General features: G+C 40.2%; 1 protein-coding gene across 5 annotated transcripts in view; it reads right to left on the bottom strand.

Moving 5' to 3' along the window:
* FERMT1 (FERM domain containing kindlin 1) overlaps positions 1-20,721 on the bottom strand; it is a 144,933-nt gene that overhangs the window by 37,012 nt on the left and 87,200 nt on the right. For 2 of the 5 annotated variants that reach the window (XM_077115920.1, XM_077115913.1), the window contains exons 2-6: positions 17,826-17,993; positions 11,805-12,038; positions 9,088-9,234; positions 7,977-8,190; positions 5,453-5,555 (exon numbers count right to left, since the gene is read on the bottom strand). In XM_077115920.1, the coding sequence (XP_076972035.1) occupies positions 5,453-5,555; positions 7,977-8,190; positions 9,088-9,234; positions 11,805-12,038; positions 17,826-17,976 (849 nt within the window). In that variant the 5' untranslated portion in view covers positions 17,977-17,993. Of the gene's footprint in view, positions 1-5,452; positions 5,556-7,976; positions 8,191-9,087; positions 9,235-9,604; positions 9,753-11,804; positions 12,039-17,825; positions 17,994-20,721 lie in introns of those variants that run through there. The other 3 variants (XM_077115936.1, XM_077115928.1, XM_077115946.1) reach the window with 3 other exon arrangements.

The raw sequence follows: 20,721 nt of genomic DNA, 5'->3' as shown, positions 1-20,721 counted from the left end.
TGTCACTTCTGGGTTGACAGCCGCTGTTCGGTTGTTAGAATCAAATAGGCTTTGCTTCACGGGCTATGAAGAGAGAACTTTGGACCCATTCAGCAACAGAGGCTGCTGACCGAAGTGTTTACAACAGCCCAGTGACTCTCATCTTCAGTGGCCTCTCCCTCTTCTGGAAGTATAATTCCTTTTATTTCATCCAGGTTTTTGACAAACATGTATTTAATGCTGCCCCATCCATGTTTGATATTTACACTGATCATCTGCCCTACTCGGAGGCTCTCTTTGACTGTAGAGTCACTTACAATATTCCTGTTAATTTTTTTTTCAGGGGTAAATGACTGAGCTGTTTTCTTTTCAACATTAAGCTCAATTGCCAAAGCAGGGGAGTTAACAGGGAATCTCCTGGCAAAGAAACTGCTGGGAGGGTCTCCAAGAGCCAGCTTATGCTATCCCAATGGGAGTTGAGCAGGTGACTTCCATAGCATCCTTGGTGGTGGTGGCGGGTAAAGAAAGTGTCAGATGTGGTACCTGTCTATTTGTAGAGACAATCCAGGATGTGGTGTGATTAGGAATGTGAATCCTGAAATTGAGTTGCATTCAGTTGTGGTTCAGAGAAGGGAAAGTTCAATCTGAGTAAAAATAGAAGCTATGCCAGATGTAAATGTAGCAGGCAGAAAATGTGGGATCAAGTTACTAATCCCGGTTGGTAATGGTATGAATGAAGTGACTCTGAATTAAGGTGGCTCATGAGCGTGGATGAAAATGACATTTTCATTTGCACCAACCTCTAGCTGACAGTTATCATTTCCTTCCATCCCAAATGTAGGTAACAAACCCTAGTACATGTAGCTTTGCGACAGACAGAGTCACCGATATTGCTTATTGCATCACAGTTGTTTCTGTTGTCTTGAAATAATGCTCAGACTCATCACTACTTCAAAATTATAGTAGTCGTTAGACCTGATGCTAGATCTTGGTGTTTATTCAATTGATTGAGAAGCCCATATATTACAATATCCATTTGTGAAAATTTTTCGTAGTTCAGTATAATGCTTTTATTTTATAATCCTACTACATATTGTACGAATCCATGCATATGAAATGTACAGAACAGGTAAGTTAATAGAGACAGAAAGTAGATTGGTGGTTGCCTAGAGACCTGGGGGATGTGGGGTAGAATGACTGGTAATGGATACGGGGTTTTGTTTTGGAGTGATGAAAATATTCTAAAATTGATAGTGGTGATGGAGTGCTGGTTTAAAAGGATGTATGCTCCCTAGAAAAGCCATGTTTTAATCAAAATCCCATTTCATAAAGGTAGAATTATTCAATACCGTATGTTTGAAACCGTAATCAGATCAGCTCCCTGGGTGATGTGATTTAGTCAAGAGTGGTTGTTAAACTGAATTAGGTGATGACAGGTCTCCACCCATTTGGGTGGGTCTTGACTGGTTTATTGGAGTCCTATAAAACAGGAAACATTTTGGAGAATAAGAGATTCAGAGAGAGCAGAGCAGAATAACATAGTCACAAAGCAGAGTCTACGAGCCAGTGATCTTTGGCTATGAAGAAGGGAAATGCCTGCCGGGGAGCTTCATGAAACCGGAAGCCAGGAAAGAAAGCTAGCAGATGATGCTGTGTTCGCCATATGTCCCTCCAGCTCAGAGAGAAGCCCTGACTGTGTTTGCCATGTGTCTTCTCAGCTGAGAGAGAAACCCTGAACTTCATTGGCCTTCTTGAACCAAGGTATCTTTCCCTGGATGCCTTTGATTGGATATTTCTATAGACTTGTCTAATTGGGACATCTCCTCAGCCTTAGAACTATAAACTAGCAACTCATTAAATTCCCCCTTTTAAAAGCCATTCCGTTTCTGGTATATTGCATTCTGGCAGCTAGCAAACTAGAACAGATGGATACACAACTCTGAACATTCCCCAAACCATTGAATTGAATACTTTAAATGGGTCTATTGTATGGTGTGTGGATTATATCTCAATATAGTCATTATTAAAAAAAAAACACCAAAAAAAGTTATTCTGAGAAGGAGTACACAGGCTTCATCAGACTGTAAAGGAGTCCATGGACCAGAAAGGTTTAAGAACCCTTTGATTAATGGATGAACAGGAGTGAGAATGTAGAAACCCATTCTAACTGGGACATGCATGTGTGGATACACATAGCACAGTACAGTGGCCCTTCATCATGCACCTCTCTCACTGTTCTGCATCTTCAGCTGTATCTCCTGTGTTCTCTTCCCACATCTCACACTCCTGCAAAGTTCAACCACTGCAGCTCTGGGTAAACCATCTCCTCATATGTCTGCAACTCTGCACATCTCGCTTTGCCTTCATAAAATGCTCTTTCACCTCTAATTCAGCTTATGAACTCCTATTCATCCTTCAGTACCCACCTCAATCAAGCACTATCACTTTCTCTAAACTCTCTGAGGAATTTATAGCATTCTCCTTTGTGCTTCCATGGTTTGCTGAACGTATAATTATCCTTGAACTCACTCACCATCTGTTATTAAGTGTTTACATGGCAGTTTTGGGCTCTGAATATCTGACACAGTTCTTGGCATACTGTGGCTGCTCAATAAATGAATGAATAAATAAACAACAGACGGGACATAAGTTTAATAGATAAGATGGGGCCAAATTACTGCCCGAGTAATCAGAATACACATGGGCAAGGATTATTTATGTTAACTAGTTCCAGAAAAAAGTTAAGGCAGCTTATTAGAATAGATAGCACACACCAACATAGCTTCAAGCAACTGGAAATTAAGCAAGGAAAGACAAGGGTAGAGTCATTAATTGGGCTTAAAAACAAAATTATAGAAAATTTATAAAATTTGTTTTTAGCGGGCAATGCAAAAAGAGTAAACTTGGACAGTTAAATAATTCAAAGCGCCCTTAAAAAAAAAAGCAAACAAATTGCTTATGAGAAATAGTACAGTAATTTCTCCTGAAGGTTTTATCAAAAAGAAGAGCCAAAATTTGCCCTTTTGCCATGATTCACTCATTATGCACTCACTATACACTCCTGACACAGTGATGCTCATAGGCATTAACTTGGGTTGAAAGCAAAGACTTAGCAGAAGCTTGAATGCAGAATTTACAGGGAATAGATTAATGTTGAAGTAACAATGAGTCAGGAAAGCAGTGGGAACCCAGATGGACCTCTGAAGACCGGACTTAAAAATAGGACCGGAATAGGCAGTGACACAAGAGGTTGAAATACTGCTATAGATGAGAAAAAGTGTCTATGGAAAAACTGACCCAAGGCAGGCTCCTTGGACAAGTGCCTAGCAGCAAATGAAAATAGCAACAAGGATAAAACTGGGATGGGAACAATAAGATGAAATCACCCTGTATACTCAGAGAACTGGTTACCAATTTACCTATTTTTACATCTGGGTCATTTAAATTCTGACTCACAGTTCTATGAAAGGAGCAAGGAAGGGACAGAAGTTGTAACCAAAAAATTAATAGATGTGTTTTAGTCCAATAAATTGTATTTCAGGCACTTACTAAACTTCTGATATATTGTAATAGAGTCAGAAGGAAAAACCAGTAACTGTTATAGCTTACTGTAATACAGCCTTGAGGTATGTTAACCTTTTGAAATAGTCAGAAGGCAATATCTGACTATTACAGATATTGTTGTATTGTTACAACAATAACTATTGTAACTCGCTGACGTGTAACCCAGATGCCTTGTCTCTTTGATGCTGGTGCCGGGTTTTGAAACTACATAATCTTTACCTTGTAACTGGACAGTAACGAGACAACTGGTCACTGGCCCTGTTTGCATCTTCTTATCTTGTTTTGCAACTCTGAAGTCTGATCCTGCACGTACACTCCTTAAGTATTATTAATGAAGTAACATGAGCTGATAACCCTGATTCCTAAGCTATCTTTGCTGGACCAAGCTAGTACTGACTGGAGGTGGCTGGTGTGCTGGTTTGAAAGGATTTATGTACCCCAGAAAAGCCACATTTTAATCTTAATCCCATTCTGTAAAGACAGCTGTTTCTTCTAGTCCTTATCCAATCCTATAGGTTGGAAACTTGATTAGGTTATTTCCATGGAGATTGACTAAATCAAGTGTGGGTATTAAACTTGATTAGATGGAGATGTGTCTCCACCCATTCCAGGTGGGTCCTGATTACTTTACTGGAATCCTTTAAATGAGAAAGCATTTTGGAAAAGTTTTGAGATCTGTGAGAGCTGCCAGAATGACGAGAATGACATACATAGCCATGAGAAGCAGAGAGTCCTCCAGCCAGAGACCTTTGGAGATGAAGAAGGAGAAAATCTCTGGGGGACCTTCATGAAACAGGAAGCCTGGAGAGAAAGCTAGCAGATGCTGCCATGTTTGCCATGTGCCTTTCCAGTTGAGAGAGAAACCTTGAACTTCATCGGCCTTTTTTGGGTGAAGGTAGCCTCTTGTTGGTGCCTTAATTTGGACATTTTTATGGACTTGCTTTAACTGGGACATTTCCATGTCCTTAGAACTGTAAACTTGCAACTTATTAAATTTCCCTTTTAAAAAGCTGTCCCACTTCTGGTATATTGTATTCCGGTAGGTAGCAAATTAGAATAGTCATCCTGACATGTGCAGTTGCCAATCTGCACGTGCTCAGTAATTAGGCCATCTCTAACCTCGTCATTTCAAACCATCTTACTCATTATCATCAGCAAGGCTCCATGCATTTATTTGAATGCTATAAAACACTGAAGGTTTCTTCAGTTTGGCGAGACAGATTAAAGGCCCACAGGCCTTCTTATTCTGTGTGCTTTAAGATTGGCAATAAACTCGTTCTCTGTTTGAAACCCCCGGATCAGAGAATTGGCTCTGTCATGTGCATGGGGCACAGAACCCCCAGGTTGATTGGTATCAAAGTTCTGAGGACTGATTTCATCTTTCATTAGTTGTTATGATAAATTTCAGGTGGGACATGTGCAGTTAAAATGGGATTTGGTGCCCAGCTGAGGTCTTTATTTAAATAGGAAATCCTTCTTTCTCATCACAGAAGACTTATAAGGGGCTGCAAGGGGGACTCTTGTTTTCACTGAGGTCCTGGATTGTTCATGAGAACCTGCCGTTAACCTTGGCCCTGACAGCTCCTCTCCTTTCTAAGTGGTAAGGACTCCAGTTGTTCCTTCTTTCCTGAGAATGGCCAGGCGAAGTGAGTATGTGGCCAGGCATGCAGCCCTTCCTAAAAGACTCCTAGAGACCCCTGCTGACTCAGGGACAGTTGAGCACACTAACCAGAAACTAAAAGATGGAAATTTGGAGACCAGTATACATTGATCAGTCTAACCCTACAGAGCTAAACAAAGCACCACACAAATAAATGAACCATAATTTTGGTAATGACATGACTCTTTCACACTTCCATGTATTCACATTCAAAAATAAAAAAAGAATGAAGAGAAAAAAGGATCTTACTTTGGGATTCAAGTCAAAGAAAGTGTAGTATTTAAACCGTAACAGCAGTAGCTCATCCTCCTGGATACCCTGTTCCATGAGAGAATGTGAGGAGTCCAGCCAACTAGAAAGCAAGGGGGCAGTTTAAGGTCAATCCATTTTGCATAAATACATCTATTTTCAAATAAAATCAGAGTAGGTAACATAACCAAAAGCTGGCAAGGGGATCATGTAATAATAGCTTCTATTTGCATTTTATCTTACAGTTTTCAAAGTGGTCCTGTATATATGTATATATATATTCTCATTGACATTTTAAAGTAACCCTGTGAAGGAGCCAAGGAAGTTCTTATTATCCCAGTTTTACAGATGAGGAAACTAAGTCCCGGCCACGTTGAATGATCTGTCTAAGGTCAGGTGCCTCGAGGTGGAGCCAGAATGAGAATCTGCACCTTCTACTCCCCACGCAGCCTCTCCCACTACACCGGGTGCTTCAGTCCCAGTGCTGGGCTCTCTCTTACTGTCTCGAGCGCTGTAGCCTGAAGAACTTTCTGCAGGAATGGAAATGTTCTCTCTCTCTGCTGGCCAATATGGTGGTCGCTAGCCACAGGTGGTTACTGAATATTTAAATGTGGCCAGTGCCACATTTCCATTTAGATTAATTTAAATTTTATATCCTCATGGGGCTAGTGGCTCCTGTATTGAACTGCATAGTTCTTGAGTAGAAAAATAAAAATTGGATAATGGTGAAGGGATATATAGTAAAAACTAAAAACCAAACAAGATGACCTGAACAAATGGGGGAAAAGAATTGTGTCAAAATAGGATATCAGTGGCTGAGAGAGTTTAAATAGAGTTGAGAGGCTATTCTGGAGGCTACTCTTACACAAGTTAGATATTGCTATTTACTATGATTTGACAAACCCAAACCCAAATCATTCACACCAACCCTAAAGAACACATAGGGCTCTACCTGAGATTCTACAAAGGTTCCATGCACTAAGATTACTTTTTAGAAGCCTACAACTTCCAGATGGGTTCCTCGGCCAGATAAGTCCTGAAACCTAGTGGGGCCAGCCTCTCCAGAACATCAAATAATCCCATCTCCCATCCCATTCTTCTATCCCATATTATCAACAGCCCCTTCCAACATGAAAACCTTAGAATGGGCAGAGCCCAAATACCCCTAAAGATTGGGAGAAAGATCAAAGAAGAAGGTGGAGTTATAATATAGACTTTAGCAAATGAGTATGACTGCTGAATCATTAAATTAATATTTCTTTTAGTCACCAGTGTCTTAGAGTAGCTAAAAGGAAAAACCTAAAATTGTGGAAGTGTAACCCATACCAAAATCTGAAACCTGTTCAATAACTACTTGTTACAATATTCTTTGAAATTTATTGTTTTGTATATATGCTATATTTCATAATTAAAAAAAAACAACAAGATGGGATGATTGTCACCTAATACCACGGAAAAAATGGCACAAACTTCCATTCCATTAGGGCTTTTTGAGGAAGGAAGATGACCAAGACATAATCTCCAGGCTAAAGGGACTGACTGCCCAGTGGGGTCAACCCAGCCTCATAACAAAGGAACAGGGTGACACTGGGACAAGCAAAGTGTTAGAACAGAACTGTAGGGAAGTAACTTAACTTCAGTGGTGACATCTGAGAATGAGACAATCTGTAAAGAACAAGAAGGGACTTACCAGTAGAAGAGAAAGGAAGGCAAGGAGTGACACAAACACTGAGTGTGCCCCAGTGCAGAATGGGGAACATGCGATCCAAGCCGGACACAGGGATGCTTCAAGGGCCAGCCCTTATGGGCCACTGAATACTTTTTACAAGGTTGACTCTGGTGAGCAATGGCAAGCGCAAGAAATGGTGATTTGGGAAACCATCTGGATGTTTTTTTCTGAGCTCACTTCAATCACTGCTTGAGGATTTGGTTCATTAGAACCCGAAAGAGAGAAGTGGTGTTCCACAAAGGACAGCATGGGTTGGGTGGGCCCACGTGGCTTTTCCCTGCTGATCTACAAACTGCTTTACATTCCAGTAAATGTGCTTTGCCCTGTATGGGCAAAAAATTAATATTCATATAGGGTCGACTTAGCGGGACACAAATCTTGTCATACTCTTAAGCGTCCTAAAATGACCAAAGGCTTCATTTTCTCCCCAGTTTGTTGTTAAAATCAGCACCCATTTGCTGGGGATTGGGACTGTTTGCCCAACACCCGTTCTCTCTTTTGGCTTCCTAATGAGCAAGCCCTAGAGCTCTGCTTGAAGTGATGTCAGGAAATATACCTAAACTATCAGTCAAAACACCACTCCTTTTGCTCCCCATTGCTCACCAACGAAAAGTCGAACTTGCTGACAGCGTTCGATTCCCTGTAAGATCTGGTCCTGGCTGACATCTCTGTACTCTCCTGTGAATACAGGTCCGGAGGCATACCAACATAAAAGGAAGCATCCCCCGCCACCCCACCTCTGCACAGCTATGTCAAAATCAGTTCAGAGAGAAATAAAATCGAGCATGTCCTTACCCTGCATTAAATTTGGCTTTATCAATGAGAGACCGAGGCTGGTACATTTCGGCCAGCACTTCTGGCGACTGGGTGTGCTGGCTGAAGGCGAGGACGCTGCAGTTTTGTTCGGTTAAAGGGCTGTCGCTGAACCAAGTCATGGTGGCCGAGGCCGGCGTGCCGTTGATCGGATCGTAGGTAGGAGTCATGGTTTTACTATACAAACCTGGACTTACTGCAGGACAAAGGAGAGCACACACGATGGCATGAGACTCCGGTGGGAAGGAGCTTTAGAAAAGTACTAATACGACTTATATGTAAATGGATTTTGGACTTAAATGTTTGTACCATTTAAAATAATCAGAAGAATCATGACATGTGGCGAGAGGAGTTACACACAGATAAAGCTCTCGGCCATACCCTCATCTCCTGGAAAGCCTGGGAATTCAAAGGCTGTAAAGCTTCCAAAAAATGTTAAGGACCTAATTCAAAAGTCTCCTATTTCAGTAGGGAGTCTCCGTACTATTTGAGACCCAGAGAACTCACAAAATGCATGTGCATAATATATGGAAACCAACTATTGATCAAACCACTACTGATGATTTCACATAAGGGAAATGCAAATAATCTTTTTCATTCTCTTCACTGGAATATACTCTACAAGAAAATCCTCGATAGTGCAAGCAAGGTAGAGATTTCTCTATTTTCATATAAAAAGAAAAGAATAACTTTCCAGAATTTTTAACTTCCTTCCCCATTAGAGATTGAATCATGTTTCCCCGGTTTTGCCCCCTGTTCACTGCAGGTTCCACTCAAGTTTTGCATTCATCATCAGCATGATTTATACAATTAAAATAATGAGTTATCAAGCATATCTTGTTGGGAAAAAAGTTTGAAAAAAGTTTTATTAGTCCTAAAATTAATTGGATATTCTTTCTACATCATAGGAATCCTGTAATTTGAGTTCTATCCCTTTGGGGGAGAAAAGACAGAAAGGGAGAGGAAAGAAGGAAGGAAAAGCAGGGAGGAAATGTGAAGGGAGGGAGGGAAAGAAAGGTGCATTTTCTTTTTGAGTTATAAGAAATTCTGCATTCATGAATTAAAATAACAAAACAACTGCCATGAATCTTACCTGGTGGGCCTGAAATTGTGGGAGAACTCTCCAGGTTTAAAATATCTTCAATTATAGGCTCCTTATTATTTTTGTCCTTTTTCTTCTTCTTTTTAAAATAGTCACCAGAAGGCTTTAACAAGGACAGTTCTTCTGCTCTTCTTATATCTAAAAATAATATTAATAATAAAAATATAAAAAAAGAAAAAGGAAAAAAAATTCTGAGATTCAAAGTCAATTTTTTTTTTCTTTTGTATTTGAAACCATTTCTCAGGAAATTCCTGAGAAGTACTTGTAACTAAATTGCATCTCTTTTGAAGAGATGCAATTTAGTTCCTGCTCCTCGGCCCTCACGTTTCAGCGCACGCTTCAGCCAACTGGCACTGGCTCTCTCTGACCGCCAGAGTCTGCCCTGTCCACACAGTCACACGACAGGCCATTAGTTTAGGGAATTAATTCTCCAAGAGCAGCTTTCAAAGATGAGTGATGAAAGTTGGTATATCTGGGTACATGGGTGGGTCACTGATAGAATGCTCACCTCCCATGCTGGAGACCCGGGTTCGATTCCCTGCCTGTTCACCCCTTCAAAGTAAGTTGGGATATAAACACTCCAGTGCCCTTGCCCCTCGGTGGGAGAACTCTGAGGATGTCATCCAGAGTACCCAGTTGGTGACACATTCTTATTGAGGACTTTCCTTTCCTGTCTCACTTGCCCACAGCCCGAGCCAGCATTTCCTGGCCTCACCTCCCAATTAAACTATTTGCATTTGAATCTTTATCTCAGGGTCTGCTTCTGGAAACTCCAAAATAATCTCTCCACTTCCCCCATTAATCACATATGCTTATAACTGTTGGTCAGAATTCCTGATAATCATTAACCACCGTGAGCTACAATGGTCTCAGGTAAAAGGTGAGGAATCTGGATATTTTAGAGCTCTGGGCAGCTTGACAGGAGGTAAATGCACTCATTTATGAGTCTTCCCATCTTCTCAGTTCATGCACTGCTCAGTGCCTAGACTCACACAGACGGCTCTGCCTGCTCCTCAGCTCAGAACTGTGGATGTCTGAGTGTCAGGCTGCACGCACCTGGGGCTGCTCCAGATGCATAATTTATACACAGAACCTGGTGATGAATAAAAATTTCCAGTGGAAGCCTTCACAACAAAGCAACAAAACAAATTACCTATATCTCCAAGCTCAAGGATTTGAGTCTTTTCCTTTCAAGGGGAAAACCACAAAAATGCTAAATTTGATTTAGCTTCAATTGATCCGATATAAAAAAGCAATGTCTAGAAAAGCCAAGTTGAGCCTTTTAGAACTATTATGAAGAGATAATCAAGGAAAGAGAACATCAGACTTTTTACCATTTATTTTGAAACACAAGTGCTTGATCCCAGTTATGATGTATGTTTCCAGTCCACTCTGGTGCGTGGAATATACAATTTTATTTAATCATTTATTCTTGTTTTCAATTCCTCATTAGAACCTCATTGAAAACAAGTTGCCTTGTGGTTATCAATTGTACATCATATTACCAGGGACACTATTGCAATTTCCTTTCCATAATTAAAGGAGTGCCTTTGTTCATTCACTCAACAAATAGCTATTGAGTAGTAAATGTGTCAAACATTGTGCTGGGTGCCAGGAATGCAGAGATGCTTAGGAAATGGTTTCCTCTTGTACCTGTTTATACCATAACAGCCTCACTGCCCAACACTGGCACCTCCAGTCCTACCTATTCTATTACATTTTATCCTCTTTCCTCTACTACTTAACACCTTTTAATGTCCTTTATTCTTTCCTTCCTTTTTTTTCCCCTCAGAGAACTGAGAATGCTCTCATATTGATTGTAGTAATGAATACATAACTGTATTATTTTCTTATTTATTGTTTTTGCCTGTCTCTGCCTGCTAGAATGTAAGCTCCAGGAAGACAGGGATTTTTGGCTATCTTTATCATTAATGTATCCCTAGTACTCTACTCAATGCTTGGTACACAGTAGGTGCTCAATAAATAGTTGTTGAATAAATAGATGAGACATCTTATAGCTGAATGGGGAAGATACATAACTCACTCATATATTGTCATATTTTGAACGCCTCCATGGAGCAAAGTTCTGTTCCTTTTAGGGAAGTCCCCACCGAGAAGAAATGGCACGGATGATGTTGTTCCTACTGACTGTTATATATATGGAACACCAATCCATAAGAATCAGATTTCAATCTATAAGAGAGTATACTTTTCTCTTTAAACTCTACAAATAATTTTTGTGGACAGAGTTATTTACCTGCACCAGTTGTTAGTGAAGAAATGGAGACATTGCAACAGTATTTCCTCAAATACAGTAAAGACATATCACCTCTATCATGATGAATGAAATAATGGAACTCTTGTTTATCTTAAGTAAATAATGATCATAGACTTGAAGAAATGAAATTTGGGGGGATAGTCTTAATGGGTTTATCTTTTCCATTTACAAATCTCATTTAAAATAGTTTTAAGCTTTGTGAAAATGAATCTGATTTATTTTAACAATGTTCTCTTGGGGTTAACTCCACTTAAATGATGAAAGTGACAAGAACTGGAATTGAAGGGTATGCGTCATTTCCTGATAAAGAAAATGTTTTCTAAAGTTAACCGCTTGAGGTAGGCAGAAAGCACATATCATTTTCCTGTCCTCCTTTGCTAAGGGGGAAGCACAGGGGTCCTTGGCCAAGGAGGGGCCTCAGGATACTCACTCAGGGTTTTACAGATATCGCCAACAGCTTTAAAAACCACAGCCGAGAAGCTGACTCGCAATCTCACTGTCTTCAGGTTTGGCAGTCGAAGGCGAAGCATTTTATGCTGAGGGGTGAAGAGAAGCTTGGCATCTGCCTGGACTCCACATTTGTCCAGGGTCCAATGGGTTTTTAAAAGCCAGCAATGCTTTTGTTCCCACCAAAGTGCAAAGTCTGACCAGTCTTGGGATATGTCTGCAGAAGTGGAAAACACAATGAAGTAAAATGAGAGGATAGGCTGGCATCAAGGATCCAGGCACTCCAAGATCAATTTCTCTGTATGTAAAAACCAAAACAAATAACTGATTTTTATTTCCCCATTTCCTTTTATGATCCAGTGCTCAATAATTCTTGCTTCTCTCCAAAGTCTCTAAGGTGGGAGCAGGTAGAAAACAGTGACTGAACCTTATCATCATTTACATCTAAAAACCTCGGAAGGGACGGAAACACACACACACACAAAATTGGTTCATGATGAAATGTTAACGTTCTGGACCCCCTTAGCGCCAGGGTCCTTTCTGGGGAGGCCAGAAGAATTTGACTTTGTTTAGCAATGATTATTCTCTCATCGAAATGCATCCTTACACCATTGGATCCGAAGGGAATATCAATAGTTCCCAACAGAAGTACTGTAAAACTGACAATGATTCTTCACAGTTAAACCCAACTCTTTTATCAGTGCTGCCATATTCCCAGTTTCCAGAGTATCTACATTGGAATCAAAGCTGACTATTTTCCCTCCCGCAATGTTACCATCAACATCGAATCTTCCTCTCCATCAAGGTTGGCAAAGTTGACTCTTTCCCCTTCATCAAGTTGAAGTCAATATCTTTCTCTTCTTTCTTATATTGATGTCAAGGTTGACTGTTGTCCTCTCCAATCTCAGATGCCACATACTTCCATTGGACACCTTTTCCATACCTATTTTTCATTATTCTCACAGCCAGTTCCACATCCAGGTGCATATGGGTTCATATCTCGATTACAACAAAGGTTGCTGAGCTGATTGTTCATTAGTCTCTCTCTTGGATGCCATGGTTGTAACATTTCTTTAACGGCCTAATTAGTGGCTCCTACTGCTTCAGCAACAAGTGGTTTTCAAGGGCATCTGTAATATGATTCAATCTTACTGCCCGAGCCCTCCCCTCGCTACCCTGGATGCCACCCCGACCCAGCCATATGGATGTTCCCAAGTATGATACACTTGTTTCTCTCTTTATGTTTCACTTTTTTTTTTTTACATGGGCAGACACCAGGAATCGAACCCAGGTCTCTGGCATGACAGGCGAGAACTCTGCCTGCTGAGCCACTGTGGCCCACACTCCCTTTATGTTTTAACTTAAGTTAATCATCCCTGCTTGGAACATTCTCACCTCAGTCCCACCTATATTTAATTCAGGTTCATCTTCTCCAAGAAGACTTTGACTATTTCAGTCCACAGTGAAGGCTGGTTTTTCTGAATGGGTCAGAGACATATGTCAACATCAACTCTGTTTGCTTATTAAATGTCTCTGCCTGCTTTACCCCAAATTACTCTTGTCTTCCTAGTAGGATTTTTGGTTTAACTCCACGGATCTTGCCAAGACTTCAGTTCTCACCACATGGTAATACAGCATTGCATACCTTGTGGTCGTTCAATCAATACTTGACGATGGGTACTATTAGAAAGGGAAGGAGGAGGAGAGGTGAACAAAGGCAGAAAGAGAGGAGACATCTTCTATGAAATCGGTTAGAAGCAGATAAATCTGCTGGTTTTCTTGACATAGGCTTCTTGTAACAAAAATAAATTATGAAGGCGAATTATTGAGGCCCCCATTGCCAGGACTTCTGCCCTAGGCCAGAGAAACACTGATGAGGAAGGACTAGGCCACAGAGAACGAGTCCCTGCCCAGCTCACGACAGACTCTACCCACCCAGCTGCCTCACCAATCTGCTCAGAGAACATGGCCATCCACTAGACAAGGGTCCAGAGTCTCCAAGGGATGGGATGCAGCCTGCTTCACTTGGCTTCAAGACCTGCCTGTTAAGTTGGGGTCATCCAAGTCCTTTAAGAGGGAGCTAGTAGACTGGAGGAAAACAGAGTCTGTCTGTACTTTTCTATCCCACTGGTGGTTAAATTCCCATTCCTGACACTTATGATTGAACCCACATCTCTTTTTCATTATATGAGAACAAAATATGAATTACATTTCTCTGTTGCTTTCCTTATTAGGAAGAGGAGGCTATACTCTCTCCACTCAAACCCATCATTCTGTCCTCTGCTCCATGATGTTGGGGCTGGAACTCTGCAAACCCCATTACCATTTTGCCAGCTGCTCTCAGACTCTGCCAATAGTGGGGTGGGAGGATAGAACCTGACTGCAAAGCTGAGAGAGGGAGGGAGAAGGGATTCTCTTACTGATTACTTACTGGATTTTCAACAACACCCTAAAGACAATTTTACCTTCATCCTACACAGAGGAAATTGAGGGTCAAGGAAGTTAAGTAATTTGCCTAAGGAACCCCAGCTAGCAACTTCAATTAAAAAAGGCAGGATATTTCTAGTCACCGTGAACAGGCAGAGTTTCTATAACTATAGCATAATTCTATCATCTTACACACAAGGCAGATTTTTTTCAGTTGAAATTTTTTGTTGTGAAATATTACACTTATAAGGAAAAGTACACAAAAGTTATTTGTACAGTTTAACAAATAATCAGAAAGCAAACACCTGTGCAATCCTCATCCACATTAAGAAACAGAAAGTTAGTGGCTCGTGCAATATAAGAGAGACGGATTGGCTTTTAATAAAAGGACATTTATTTAGTTAAAAATGTATAGTTCTTCAGAGGAAAGGCTTTCAAATGAGGCGCTTTCTTACATGGAAGGCACAAGGTGATCTCTGCCTGCCTTCTCTCCAGGCCTCTGGATTCCAACAACTTTCCCCGGGGTGGTTCCTTTCTGCAGCTTCAAAGGCCTGGGCTGAGCTGCAAGTGCCGAGATGAGGTATGCTGAGCTGCTTGGGCTGTGCTACACTGAGCTCTCTCATTTAAGCACCAGTCAATTAAATCAAACATCATTTATTGCAGCAGGCACACCTCCTAGCCAACTGCAGGTGTAATCAGCGACAGATGACCTTCATATGCCATTGACTCATGTTCACAGCAAAAGAACTAGGCACCTTCACCTGGACAAGTTGACATCTGAACCTAACTACCACAGTGGCACCCCAGAAAGTGCCCTCCATGGCACATTATTATAGGGGACCCCTAACTCCCGCTTGTCTTTAGTAATTCTCTATACCTTGTTTATGGGTGTCTCTGAACTTTGGCCCTGGCAGGGGCCGAGGAGAGCGGACGGAAGGGAAGATACTGCACATCTACTAAGGAGCTGCAAAATGCTACTGAACATTATCTGTTTAGTGGATTTACTGCTAGAAATGGTCTCCCTGGTGAAGTAGAGAATAAAGATGCTGATCTGCAGGGACAATACAAAGCTGATCTAAGCCATGTGCAAAGGACCTGCTCTCCTACCAATGCTGTAGATTCTTCTTTGCCAACTTCGTAATTTAGCAAGCTGACAGCTCTATCCTACTTTCTTAGCTAGCTTTGCCTCCTTGAAATCAATACCACTCCCCTGGAATCCTTTAAAAACAGCAGAAGCAATGAACTGTTCTGGAACTATTTTTTTTTTTTTAGTTCTGGAACTGTTTTAAAGAACGTGTCCTGTGGCAGCTAGAAAATATCTTCAGAAGCAAAAAATGTGCCACACAATGTGTCTATTCACACAGGCATCACTGTAAACAAATCAAGCCTCATAAAGACAATGAACTTCAGGGCCCTTTGTTGAGCCGAACTGAAGTGCCAAGTTCCTGGACAAGTAATTCATGAAAGAATTACTGGGCCGTGGATACAGGATGTGGTATACTTCACCCACTACCTGGAGGCTTACAGCTTCCTTTCATGCCGGAATAGGTAGTCTAAAAAAGAGCCGGAATTGTCCAAATGCTTGCAGGCACATTTTTTTTCCTATGCATGTGGGCTGATTCTTGCTTACAAAAAATTATCTTTCTCAGGACAGGTGGTTTGGGATGCTATCAACCATGCACATTGCTACATGATGGAAAGGCCAAGGAATCCCAAAGATTGCCTGCCAGCCAGAAGATCCCAAGGGTGGAGGAAGTCAACCTCTGAAACTGTGAGCCAATAAACAGCTGTCGGCGAGCCATTTTTTTGGTATTCAATTCAGCAGCTGAGAAATGAAAACAAGCAGGATAGAAGAGGATGATTTCACAGCCTGAAGCTGACCCCAGGAGAATAAAAGGGGGTACAGGGTGAAACAAAGAAACAGAACCACAGAGCTCAAAGGGCAGGGAAGCAGTTTTTAGTTCAACCTTTTCAGTTAACAGTTAATAAAATGAGGCCAACTGATGAGAGGCAGCTGGTACAGTTCACAAAGCTACTGCCTACCACAGAGCTCCCACAGAGCTCCTTTGATAAAAGCTCTTCTAAACCTTATTCATCTGAGTTTCATTTTGCTAATTAAGAACCTCCAGTATTTTTATTGACTTGTAATGTTTTCTTTAAATTTTTTCTCTCTCCTTTAATTAGAAAAATTTTCCCATGTATGCTATTTAGTAGAAGTGTAAATTAGTATACCACCTTGGAGTACACGAAAAGTGACTCCTAGTTAAACCATGGACTATAGTTCATGGTACAATTGCAAAATGTGCTTTCATCGATTGTAATAAATGTACCACACCAGCGCAAGGTGTTAACAACAGAGTGGTATATGGGAATCCTGTATTTTATGTATGTTTGCTCTGTAAATTCACAACTTCTCTAGTTAATAATAATAATAAAACAAAACAAAACTCTTGGTCCAGCAATTCTGCTCCTAGAAATGTGCCCCATAGAAATGCAATCATATGCTCACTAAGACAAGTGGTAGAGCAGCCCTCCCTGGAGGGTCCACAGATGGAGGCAATCCAAATGTCCATGGTAAAGGGATAAATAAACTGTGGCATCTTCATACAATGAAATATATAGCAATGAGAGTAAACAACCTAACACTAAACGCAATGATAGGGCTAAATCTCACAAGCAATACTGAGCAAAAGAAAGCAGAGGTGTAAGAGTATACTTCTATAATTCTACTTACATAAAGTTCAAGAACCAAAGCAAGCAATAACCCTTAGTGGGGTAGTGACCAGAGTGGGTCAGGTGTGGGATCTGGGCGGGGGGCCTGATAATTGTCTATTTCTTGACTTGAGTGGTGGTTCCATGACTTTGTGAAAATTCCTTCAACTGGGTATATTTAAGTGCACTTTTCTGTATTTCAATGAAGACTTAAGCGAAACTTTATCTTATCAGTGTTCAGTGAAAATACAGCATCCACCGTCTTAAATAGAAGATAAAAATAAATACAAAGAAAATAGAACATTATTAAATTCTAGCTTGAAAACATGTTGACTCCCAATGAGAAGAATCTGACCCAAAGGGCTTCTCTCTCCTTTTCAGGTAGGAGAGCAGCAAATGGTAAAAGACATATCAGCACTAAACGGACTTTGCCACGGAGCCATCAGAAGCATTAACAGATAATTGACAGTAAACTAATGCCAGGCCACCTAATGTCCTCCTAGACGTCACCAGTTCTTGTGGACACATGGCATCACATGCACTGGTGAGCTTTACAAAGACGACTGGATTCAGTCTGAGGCATCTGTAGGGCCTCTTCTTTCTTCTCTTCTTCCTGGGGGACTTGCTGTCTAGCCATTACAAATGGATGACCAGATGAATTAGGAGGTAAAACTTGGCAAGTTATAAATGATTATAGGATTACACACACGCACACTTTCGGAGGGAAAGGGAAAATTGGCAAGACTACCTCTTGGCTATAAGTGAGGCTTGGCCACAATGTGGATTTCTCCATTTCTAGGGATATCTAGGACAACCAACAGGGGATTTTCAAACACAGAGAAATCATCAAGAAAGAATAACTTACTGATCTGTTCTACTAACTTGAGCATCAGCCCCCCAACGTGCAGGTCTCCAGCCACCCTCAGCGTCACATCCTTCTGCTCCTCTTCATGGGGACAGTCAACCTGGACCACAAGCTCCCAGGAAGCAGCTGCAAAGTCGCTGGACGACAGCATTATGGTAAGTGTGGTGTCTGCCGAATAAAATGACAGGCATGGGTTGGAAAGCAAGGAAGGAAACAGGAAACCTTCCATTAAGACCCAGCAGAGCAGAACTTTTTTTTTTTCACGTTCTTCATTCATTTTCCTCTTCAAAACCTCTGCAGAGATCCTAGCAACCCAGGCATTGACTTTAGCATCTTACCTTTAAAGACAAAACATCTTATAAGAATGGTCTCAAACCATCTAAATTTGAGTACTTTATCTTTCCATTCACCTCCCTACCCCAGGGCCAATTAGCTATTTATTTTCTGTGTCAATGCCTCAATCTTCATTTCTCCTCTACTGACTTTTGTCGACCTTTTTTTTTTTCTGCATGGGCAAGCACTGGAAAACGAACCCGGGTCTCCTGTGTGGCAGGTGAGAACTCTGCCTGCTAAGCCACCGTGGCCCGCCCTGCCAACCTTCTTTGAACTATTCTAGCAATATACACAAACCATGGCAATCCTTGATGATACTTTTTCTTTTAAATCAACTTTATTGAGGTATACTTTGTACACAGTAAAAGGAGGATTTTAAATTATAGTTTCATGCATTTTATTGTATGTCAGTTATACCTGATTAAGGTTGATTTAAAAAATGGATTTGATAAAACCCTTATTTCTATTAAATAACTAAATATATACATATGTATACATACGTGTTTTATTACATTCCTGTCATAAATATCACATCTTCTGGTACGAAAACTCCAAAAGTAAAAATAGAGCAAAATAATATGTTTCAGTAATATAGTATAATATAAAGCCAGTAATATAATATATAATTTTACCCTAAATGCATATAAAGACACAGGTCATGAAAATTATTGCCATACATTTGATTTATCTTGGTGCTTTTTAAAAATATTTCTTATTGTGAAATATAACATAATATACAAAAAAGCAATAAATTTCGAAGTACATTTTAACAAGTAGTTATAGAACAAATTTCAATGTCTGATATGGGTTACAGTTCCACAGTGTCAAGTATTTCCTTTTAGCTCTAAGTCACTGAAGACTTAAAAAAAATGTATCAATATAATGATTCAAATACTCATGCTCATTTGTTAAATCCTATCTTCTCTATTACAACTCCTCCTTCTCCTTTGATCCTTCTCCCAATCTTTAGGGATATTTGGGCAATGGTGGTTCTAACTTCACGTGGAGAGTGGTGACAACATTATGCGGTTGGGAGATGCAACTGGTTAATGCTTTTGGAGAGACTGATACATCTCTGAGTTTCAGGGCTTAAGTGGCTGAGGAACTTGGTGCTGTTTTATACCATATAAGAGTTGATAAGTAAATGCAACAATTAAGTTTTTGGATACATTTTTAGCAGAAGAGACAGACATACAAAGCCCAGTCTTCAAAGTTTGCATGGAGGTGACAGCTTCAAACTCACAGTGCCCCCACCCCCCGCAAAGGGGCTAGAGTGAAAGAAACCATGTGGCATCAAAACTGAAATACTTCAGAGGTAACAGGAATACGATGATTCAAAATTGGCAGAATTTAGAAAAAATTTGAGCTGTTGGCTAGCTCTTAGAGAAAACAAACACCACCACCTCTCCTGCCTGTTTTAAAATAAAACCCAGTCATTTAAATGATTATAAGGAATTTTTTCCATTTTTCTATGTAAGACAGCTTATGAGAAATCCATGTTTACATAAGGCCTATTTTTGAGAAACATTAGTGCAGTGAAACTCCTAAGAAAGAGCTTCTTCAATAGGAATGTACACAAGAACCTCCTGGGCAGCTTAAGATGCAGATTCTCCATGTGCTTTGGGGTGGGGACTGAGATATATCTCTAACAAGTTCCCTGCAATGCAACAGCCAAGCAAAAAATCAGCTCCCTCCAACTTACTGCAGAATCAATATGCAGCCAGGGACATCTAAGGGACACAAGTTTTTTTTTTTAATTTTTTTTAAATTTTTTTATTTTTTTATTAACGGAAAGAAAAAAAAGAAATTAACACAACATTTAGAAATCATACCGTTCTACATATGCACTCAGTAATTCTTAACATCATCACATAGATGCATGATCATTGTTTCTTAGTACATTTGCATCGGTTTAGAGGAACTAGCAACACAACAGAAAAAGATATAAAATGTTAATATAAAGAAAATAAAAGTAGTAATAATAATAAAAAAACACAACAACAAACAAACAAACAAGCAAACAAAAACAAAAAAAACCCTATAGCTCAGATGCAGCTTCATTCAGTGTTTTAACATGATTACTTTACAATTAGGTATTATTGTGCTGTCCATTTTTGAGTTTTTGTATCTAGTCCTGTTGCACAGTCTGTATCCCTTCAGCTTCAATTACCCATTGTCTTACCCTGTTTCTAACCCCTGCTGAACTCTGTTACCAATGACATATTTCAAGTTTATTCTCGAATGTCCGTTCACATCAGTGGGACCATACAGTATTTGAGGGACACTAGTTTTAATAATAAACAATAATTAAACAGCCAGTGTCATACTGATTTTGTGTCCATTTGAAATCATGTACTTTTGTAAATGTAAGGGTCTCAAAAATACACTAGATAGATATACAGCAAATCAGAAATGATTTAGGATTGATTTTATTTGTTCTTATCAAACTCAAGAGTGCAGAAATAGCTCCTTATGTTTTTATAATCAGAAGGAGTCCAGTGGTGCAATGGCTAAACCTGCCAGAGCACAGAGCAGTGTCATGGAATGATGACACCAAGTCTCA

This window comes from Tamandua tetradactyla, chromosome 1 (genome assembly GCF_023851605.1).
Source record: "Tamandua tetradactyla isolate mTamTet1 chromosome 1, mTamTet1.pri, whole genome shotgun sequence".
Lineage (NCBI taxonomy): Eukaryota > Metazoa > Chordata > Mammalia > Pilosa > Myrmecophagidae > Tamandua > Tamandua tetradactyla.
The sequence above is the reverse complement of the archived record's forward strand: the minus strand, read 5'-3'. Positions and strand labels throughout refer to the sequence as shown.